This window comes from Cryptomeria japonica, chromosome 7 (genome assembly GCF_030272615.1).
Source record: "Cryptomeria japonica chromosome 7, Sugi_1.0, whole genome shotgun sequence".
NCBI classification, from domain to species: domain Eukaryota; kingdom Viridiplantae; phylum Streptophyta; class Pinopsida; order Cupressales; family Cupressaceae; genus Cryptomeria; species Cryptomeria japonica.
In genome coordinates this window covers 217,889,851-217,899,453 of record NC_081411.1, presented here as the reverse complement: position 1 = coordinate 217,899,453, position 9,603 = coordinate 217,889,851, and the positions used below count along the sequence as shown (strand labels likewise).

At 35.2% G+C, this 9,603-nt stretch overlaps 1 protein-coding gene across 1 annotated transcript; it reads right to left on the bottom strand.

Moving 5' to 3' along the window:
* Positions 1-6,157: 6,157 nt before the first annotated feature.
* Positions 6,158-9,252, bottom strand: LOC131074564 (putative disease resistance protein RGA3). The gene has a single exon (XM_059209076.1). The coding sequence runs from the start codon at positions 9,045-9,047 to the stop codon at positions 6,390-6,392; it is 2,658 nt and encodes an 885-aa protein (XP_059065059.1). The 5' UTR covers positions 9,048-9,252; the 3' UTR covers positions 6,158-6,389.
* Positions 9,253-9,603: the final 351 nt, after the last annotated feature.

The window sequence follows — 9,603 nt, the reverse complement described above, 5'->3', positions numbered from 1 at the left end:
CTATCCAACTGCCAGTATAGATTCCCCTGTTCTGGAACAATGTAGGACAATAAGCATGGAGCTGTCCAATACGTAAAAGAGACCAATATGCATTATGCATAGATAAAAAAAATTGGAAAGAATAAGTTATCCTTAGCCACAGGGTGGATAAAATTTACCAGTGCCAATTGTGAATTTTGCCACATTTAGCAATTTCCTTAATTAATTGTCAACAGAGGCTATACAATCAAGAAGGCATTCGAAAACATAGGGTAATCTTTACGCCTTTACGGCAATGATTAGATTTACTTGTTATTATACATATTGTCCTAGATCCAAAAAGAAATCAGTTACATAAGACAACACACAGAAGGGCTACAAAGAGAGAAGGGTTGTGTACTTGCAAAATGTTAATCAAAGATGTTATGGAACGAAGCTAAAAATAGTGAGCCTCTTGAAATTGTCGAAAACATATGCAGGGGGCTTTTACTTGTATAACAATCTAATATATAAGAACTCAGAGACAAAGGTTTCGCTCATGGCATTTGTATTAAAATTTGATAAGCTTTCTCTGAAGAAAAGCCGAAAAGCTGCAAGCTCTTCCTATTATGAAAGACGTGCATTCTTTTCTTCTACAGCTTGAAACAAAATTAGAATAATAATAGAAAATGAAACTAACGTATTGTTACATTTTCATTTATTTTTTTAATTTTTTTCATTTACTATTTTTCTTACACTATATTCGTTTTCGTTTTCCTTGTCTTAAGGAGATACACCTGAAAAACATGTGGGTTGGGTTAAAACTTGAGTTAAACAAAACTAGAATCATGGTAAAAGAAAACGTTATTTGCTTATATGGGTTAAGAAGAAACACCTGCAATATAAATTGGCTTCAGTTAATAATATAAAGTGGGTTGAGTTAAAAATTAAGTGGGGTCTTAGTTTCTACTGTGGTATTCAAGATCTCAAGCAGAAACCTTGAGTCCTAAGAAGAGCAATGTGCATTTCCTTGATCAAAAGCATATTTCTAAGAAAATTCACGAGAAAAAAAAAAATTAAAATATAAAATAAATTTGCCAAAATAAATTTGCCACCTAGTATTTCTAGGATTCACAGTACCTAACATTCAAGAATAAAGGTATTTAACATTATACATTAAAGCATTCTAAAAAGTATTTGAGTTCATTTCCTCAAAGTTCCTAAAACATTAACAAAATAAAACCATAATTTTTACAAAATAAATACGATTTAAATTCAAAAACTTCATCATGTACATGTATATTACAAAAAAACAGGAAAAAGGTTTTAAGACATAGCATACCATTAATGGGGATCAGCTCAAACTGCAACCTATCCAAAATCTGGAAGCAAAAATTTAAAAATTTTAATTATAATATATAATTAAAAATATAAAAAAAAACTTACAAACTTAAAACCTTCTTAAAAAATCATTTAAATTAAATTCTTTTATTTAATCAGCGGTTAGCCTCTCGGGTTCATTCCACTCTTCGAGGGCATTAAAAAACTTAAAACATACTTTGGTACTTCTCCCTCTTATCCGCTCACTGCTGACCGCGTCTACGACAGCGCACTATTGTTAACTCCTTGAAGTAGAAAAAGCTTTTAAAAAAGCAGATATTTTTATTCATTCACAAGGTCAGATTAAAAACGATCTGAAACGGCCGCTTTGCAACGGGAATACCGTTTCGGCCGTCACAACACGAAACGAGGTTCCCGTCGAGTTTCTCGTCAGAACACAGAAGATTAAAGTCAATCAAAACCCCAACCTGCAATTACTTTCACAATACCATGAGCCCTAGTTCTCTATTACTACAATAGATCATCAAACCCCATCCTACAAATAATTTTCACGTCATCATACACACCAGAAACTCTTCTGTACTGAATTGCTGAAATTCTTATTAGGTTTTTCACAAATACGTCACTAGGAAAAACAACAATAATGTAAGACCACCGCAAATGAACCAGCAAAAAGTAAGTTATTAACTCAAAATCATGCCCGCTGTTCACTTTCACCTAATTAAGCCTTATGCTGTATTAGAAGAAAACAAGTGACAAGTTTTTGTTAATCTAAATCTAATGAAAACAACAGACGTCTATTTATGGTTTGCATTGAAACAAATCACAAAAGTAAGTATCGGCATTCAAATTTTTACAAGGAAACCGATAAAACTTAAACACCCCGCATAAGAGTTTTGTAACGAAACCAACAGAAAAAACGGATACCGAGTTAATTTTTCAACCTCAACAAATCGAAAGAACAGACACCCAGTTAGTTTTCAACGCAGCCTAATTGAAAAAACTGACACCCAATTAATCTTTGATTAAGATTGTGGTTTGCAAATATTACATTGCAAATTAATTTATTAGGATTTTGGATAGATTGAAATGCATTATGATTCAATTAGTCAACTGTCATTATTGTTAAGGTGTTGAATGTTTGAAACAAATTATACGACAAAAAGGTTCAATATTTTTATTCATAATATTAATTGAAAAGAGACTATTTTTAGTTGTGGTATGAGAATGATGTGATTATTGATTCTATTGAACAAGTTATTTTAAAGCATTTACAGTAGAAGTGTGACTGTGTTTTCTAACAATTGTCATCAGGCAGCTGGTATTTTAAGGCTTCATTCTAACATGTTTCTTCATGTGTCTTTCTTGATTTCTCAGACCACGTTTTCCTTAAGAAAAAAGAAAAATACTGAAGTTAGGAACTAAATTCATCAAATCAAGGAGCAAGTTTTGAAGTACCAGCTTGATAACAAACTTAATCACTCTGTTAAGTGTTATACACCTCCAATTTATTTTTTGCTCAGCATTATATGTTATCGTTTAGAGTTTAAGACTGCTCCTTCCTAATGGTGTTATACAACTCTTTGTTAAAGTCTCTTTTGCGGGGAGAGCATTGTCTGTTATTGTTTAGATTCTAAGGTTATCACTGTATAATGAGGTTTCTGAATGGTGTAATGATTATGGATTATAAGATTGCTGATGGAAATCTTTTTTTTTTTTTGCATTTTTACAACCTTTTAATTACTTAAATTTAATTAATTTTCTTATATTAATTAAAATAATTAAACTTTTAAAAACAAATTTAAAAAAAAATATAAAGATCAATTAACCTTTTTAATCCAAACTGTTGGAAGTAATCCCAACTACCCCTAAACTCAATCTATCACATCCTTTGTATCCTCCAGTCTGCAAAAACATTTGCGGCATTAAAGACAAGAATTGAAATAGATTTTCATAAGGATTTTAATGGATTGTCCTCTGTTACATTCGCAGTTTGAAAAACATTATTTTATGTGCACATTTCTGGAAGTTTCTTGCAGCTACCTCCCGCCCATTCTGGAAAGATCTAAGTCTTCAATAACAAGAAGCATTTTTTAATCAGTTAGTAGACTGAATGAAAAATATGTATTTTAATATATTTGTCTGCCCTGTGTTTGCTCTGTTTTTGTTTAATTTCTGCTCTCCCATGTTTCTACATTCGGTATCAGAGCCAATGGTAACCTGAAGAGTCTGGTTCGTAGAAGTTAGAAGATCAGGGAGATCTGAGTACAATTGGAAAATGTTGATACCAAGAGAGAAAGAAGCTGTCCAAAATTTGGAACCACCATTTTGCGAGACGTAGTCCAGCTTATTGGATGAAAATGCTCAGTAACACAAAGGGACAAAATTTTTCTGAAGAGTGGTCACTCAAATGATAAGGAAATAAGAGGCAAAGGAGAAAGGGCTGCCGGTTCCCTAAAAGAATTTCCAGTAAAATATTTAATAATCACAAATAGTGAAGATATGGTTGAAAAGGTATGAAACCCACCGACAGAAAGAGATTGCTGACAGGAGGAGGTTGCTCTCATAGTGAAGAAGTTGAAAGGATTTACAAGAGTTTGAAGGTGAACCAGCTGTAGCTGACGGGGGAGATTGCCAAAAGATTAATTTGGTGACCCATGTGGGAGAAAATAAGATGTAATGGGCCACAGAGACAGCGCATGAGGGAGGAAGTGAGAAAAAGTAAAGAGATCGTTAGCTTTTGTCAAGTTGTAGCTGAAAAGAAAGAAGTCAAAGGAGTTTGAAGATCGCTGGAAAAGAAAGCATATAGTGGAGAGAAGCCTGAGGCACGACTTCGAGCGCCTTGTGCAGAAGAAAATAAAAATTTGAAGAGACCGTGGTAAGTTTGAAGAAATCATCTGAGATCCGTGCTAAGAAAATAAGATTTGTTGTAGTCGAAACCTAGTCAGGGAAGGAGTAAATCGTTGTTTAGATTTAAAGTTCTCTTGCTGTGAGGATGGCCAAGATTTGAAGCCACCAATTTGATTAGAGAAGATGCCAAAGAAAAAGAGGTGATTCCTGAAGAAAACCCAATCTATTTTGTAGTCTGCAGTGATCACAAAGAAGTCAATCTATATTGTATGTTTGACTTGATTTTCCTTTGATTTATGTAAATGGGCAAGACAGGAAAGAAGGTGAAGAAAGAAAATGAAAATTTAATTAGTGAAATGGATGTTTTAAACAAGGAATTAATGTAAATGAAGAAATCTAAATTAGAAATGATTGCAATGATAAAAGAGGGATAAGCTGAAAAATGTAAACTTTTGGATGAGAATTGTGAGCTAGAAAAAGAATTGAACAAAGTAAAAGAAGAAAATAAAGAGTTGGAAAAAAGTAAACTTGTTTGATGACTTAAAAGAGAAGATGAAGAGATTATATCATATATTTGTCTGCCCTGTGTTTTCTCTGTTTTTATCTTTGCTTTGTCTTTGTTTTATTTCTGCCGAAACAAACCAACCCAAAGAACATATAACTTAGATTGAAAGCAGATCGGCAATGAAGTAGGAAACTAAAAATCCTAACCTTTCTGAGACAATGCCGCTGTCAATGGGTTCGCCCAATGGTTGGGGTTGACTACAATTTGACTGTGCCCTGGGCATTATTCGCAGTTCTCTTGATGTTCAAACTCATTTTTCTGTGAGTTGAAAAAACAAAGAGGGAAAGATTAGACGCCAGCGGATAACAAAAAATCGAACTAAGAAACAAATCGCGATGGTCATCTGGAAAAAAAGAATTAATCATCCACGAATCCACGCGGATAAAATTTCAACACTGATACCTTCGAAGAAATCATACGAGCAAAATGAATGTGTACGGACAACGGAAAAACACTTTTTGTCTTGTAAAATGTAATTTTACAAATGTAGAATGCAATAATGTCAGAAGAAAACAATTTAGTAAGCTCCAACATAGCCAACAATATTACATAAATAAAATTGCTGAAACAATATTACATAAATAAAATGCAGCTACAGCTGACATTTAGTAGGCTATTTCCAATCCAATCTATACACTGTTTAGCAAGATCTACCCGATTAGATGGTTGGTGTACCTCTGGCAAAACCTAGGTGAGATTTTACTGCACCTCCAAGTAGAATCTTTTATCTGGGATGGAAAGAATAATTGCATAAGGTAACACGGAAGCTTTGATCTTTCTGTAAAGAAGTCTATACACAAAACCAAAAGAACATAATTAAATATACAGGAAAACCATACAATCTAATATACATAGAAAAAAGTATTTGCTATAATGATATAAAAAGATTAATTTCGTAAAATAATAGTGAACTTTCAAATATTTCTAGAACAGGGCCCTAAACATACCTTCAAAATAACCTGAGAACAACACCATTAAAAATTAAAATATACATTACAAAATAACCAATTGTATGCACATAATAGAAAAAAGCACAAGCATAAATGGATTTAGGGAAACCTCATTTACATTGAAGAGCACAAACTTAAAAGATAATTAAATACAAATACCTCTCTGATTGAACAAAATGTATCGTTTGCCGTGTATAAAATGCATCCATACAGATTTTAGAAAATAGATTAATTTGTTTTAATCTACAATATGCATACATAGAACCATTACCAAATATTGTATTGCAGTACAAACATTTAATTGAATATGAATAATTTTTTATCTATTTATCAATATGCTGCAATTAATCTAAACACCACACTTTTGAGTTAATAGATAATTGCAAATTATGTAAATATCTTTTAACTTCTACTTAGAAAGTAAGACTTAAAAGATTTGAAGAAAAATATTTTATTTAAATTCAAAACTTCAAGAAAGTAAATGATTTCCTGACTGACAAACTAATTGGAAAAACTTCCACTACTAATAAGAATTATTGGATGATTAATAAACTTCTGTAAACATGATTTTGTTCTCATAGAAATTCATACGTTCCTAAATAAGTAAATAAATCATTCGCTGAATACTATCTTACGAGGTGCACAAGCGCTCTTTTTGCTTTGATCTTACGCCAAACTTGCCGATCTTCACCCAATTTATTCCTGAATTCATAATTAGAAAACAGCTAAATAATTGTTAAAATGATTTTCACTCGTGGACCATTTTCATCTTCGATATTTTGTCTGAATTCATCCCAGATTTTCCTACTTTTGTTCAAGCCATCGGTTCTATCCCCAGTGTAGTAGACCTTCCTTAGTTTTGTCAGCCATTCTAAGCCCTCTGGAACTTTACTCACTCGCGGACAAAATCCTACATAGAACTCCTCCAGGACGGCCATTGCTCTATCCTCCAAATCCGGCAACTCCTCTAAATGAGAGAAATTCTGAATATGCAGAAAGCGTAGCTTGGGAAACCCGGATGGCTTTCCAAATCCCTTTGGTAGATTTTTACAACTTCTATTACCATCTAATATCAGCTTTTTCAAGTGAGGCAATGCTTGTAATTCAGGATAATTGCGACATTCACAGTTAGCTAATTCGAGATGCGCTAGATCATGTAGCGCAAACACCCAATTCGGCACAGCGAATTTCTTGAGTTTTAGTGTTTGTAGATGCCGCATTCTGGAAAGATTCGGCGGCTGAGCTGATGCACTAGATAAAGTAGATTTAACTGACAGATGGCGCATCTCGAGTTGCTGAGCAAAGGTTCCGTCTTCCACTGCATGCTTAACTTCTATGCTTAACTCTTGAAGACAGGTTAATTTAGCAACATCCTCCAACTTTAGGAGCCCATCCTCTGTAACAGAGAGCTTCAAGTTGTTCGATCTCAGTACCCGCAAAGCCACCAGCTCTGATATTCCTTTCGGCATTTGACTCAGCAGGTCACCTTTGCAACCAATTATATTTAGATGCTGGAGACATTTGAGTTTATTGATCCAGTTAGGAAGACTTTCTAGCCCGCAGTGAGACAGATCCAGAAAGAGATGACTCTTAAGACTTCTCACACATTCTGGTACCTTTTTAGTTCCTGTTCGTGATAAATTTAAAAGCTTGAGAATTTTAAGCTTCCCAACACAAGGGGGCAATGTGGAGATCTGAGTTTTGCTCAAATCGAGAACCCTTAATAATCTCATAGGGCTCACGAATTTTTTCTCAATTATTTCAATGGGAGTTTCATACAGTGACAGCGTCCGAAGAGACTTGGGACAAGAAGCCCTTCCTTTTACAATGTCCTTATTCTCAATCTCTTTCTTGCGCAGTAAAATTCTTCTCGCTGATCTGAAGTCATCATCAACAGAAAATTTACATTGGTGTTCTTTGGAGATATCAATTGCCAAATCCAGCACCAAGTCATGGATCTTGCAATGTTTGACTAGATACTCATCCTCCTCTACTTCAAGCAAGCATAGATTGGCCAATTGATCTAAATAATGCCAAGCTACAGCCCACTGATCTTCCCCTTGAGGAATGAATCCTTCGGCTATCCATAGATTTATGAGATATTCAGCATCTATTCTCTCATCCTCAGGAAAGAAAGACACATAAGAAAAACAGAGCTTAAGAGTTGGAGGCAAGGAATCATAGCTCAGCTTGAAAATATGCGTAACTGCGTCACTGTTAGGACCACTAAACTCCGGCAGCTGATCGACTTTGGAATCCCACTCTCTTATCTCCGTGCAACGGGCGAGAGAAGCTCCTATTATCTTGAGAGCCAATGGTAAGTTCCCGCATCTCTGTGAAACTTTAGGAGCTATCTCTTGAAGGTAAACTGGGGGTTCACCTCCAAAAGCATGAGCGCAGAACAGCTGCCAACTCTCTTCCTCTGATAAAAGCTCCACGTTGTAAAGTAAACTGCGAAGCTTTTCGCAAATTTTCCTATCTCTTGATGTAACCACAACTTTACATTGGCTCTCAGGAGCAATTGGAAGACCAAGTCTCTCAATGATATTATTCTCACTGGCTGCCCTCCAGACGTCATCCAGCACGATGAGAGACTTCTTTCCTTGTAAAGCCCCATGAATCAACTCCGCTCTTCGGTTTTCACTTAAATCGTTCAAATTCTGCTTATCTATTTCATTCGTGTACGAGGCTAAATCCATCTGTAATTGACGAACAGTATATGATTGTGAGATGGAAAACCAAATCTTATACTCATAACCTTGGTCGATTCTCTCAAAAACATTTCGAACAAGAAATGTCTTCCCTGCTCCGGCCATCCCTACCACGGCAATGACTGGAACAGTTGATTGATCTATCATAAGCCTGAGGCTTTTAAGTTTGGGCTCAATCCCTACAGGGTGTGAGTCGAAGGGCAGGCGCCTATTTTCCTTCCTCGCTGCTTCCCCCGCTGCACTGCTTGACGGCTGATGCAGTCTAGCTTGGAAAAGCTCAAGCTGCTGTCCACTTTCCATAACGGATCTGATTCGTTTTTTGACTTCTTGAATTCTTTTCGCCATTCTGTAACGGAAAATCAATTCATCAGGATTGCAGACACAAGACTGAGTTACACTGCTAGTGTAAATAGGCCGAACAGCACATTCTTCGACAATGTCCTCTGCGTCCCAGACAACGTCCTGAACGTGGTGCAGCCATGTTTTGACCGGCTTCTCTTGCACAGCCTGTGAATTTGCGCTTGCCAGACAACCACTTATAATTGTGGAGTTCGCATTCAACCACTCAAAGTCCTCTTTGAAGTTGCAAACCAGCGCTATTTCTTCAGACACTTTCTGGGCTACGATCCCAGAAAGTTTGTCAACAACAGCTTGTGCAATTACAACTTCCATTATTAATATGTTCTAATTCATACCGAGAGTGGACGCAGAAGATCTCTAAAATTTTTAAACATGCCCAATAAAAACAGATCGAAGTTGCGTTACAATGCGTTCAAGCAACTTGATCATTTTATCTGAACGTTTTATGTGATAATGGCCCTGAAACTTACACGAGCAAAACAAATACTGCTGTATAGTAAAAATATTGAAGGGGTACTTGAAGATGTTGAGATGACGAAGTGGCTATGCAGCCACATAAAACACAACTTATACAAGCATAGCATTACATATTTCGAGGTTAATTTTTTTTTCCTTAAAGTTGCGTTTTATGTGGATGCTTAGGTGACCCCATCATTGAATTAAGTACCCCGCATTAAATTTGTTGTAAGTAATTAACTCCTCTTGGGGTTAAACTTGTTGAAGCAATTAACTGCTGTTGTTTTATTGTTAAAGTGATGGTCACTATTAAAATATAAAAATTTATTGTGAGTATTAATGATAAATTATTTTTAATTAAAGTTAAGGTTATCATTAATAGAGTATGTTATAAGTATAAAAAGTTAAAATA

What these genes read in the sequence shown, in the direction of transcription:
- LOC131074564 (XM_059209076.1), bottom strand. Translation starts at nt 9,047, where the DNA reads ATGGAAGTTGTAATTGCACAAGCTGTTGTTGACAAACTTTCTGGGATC.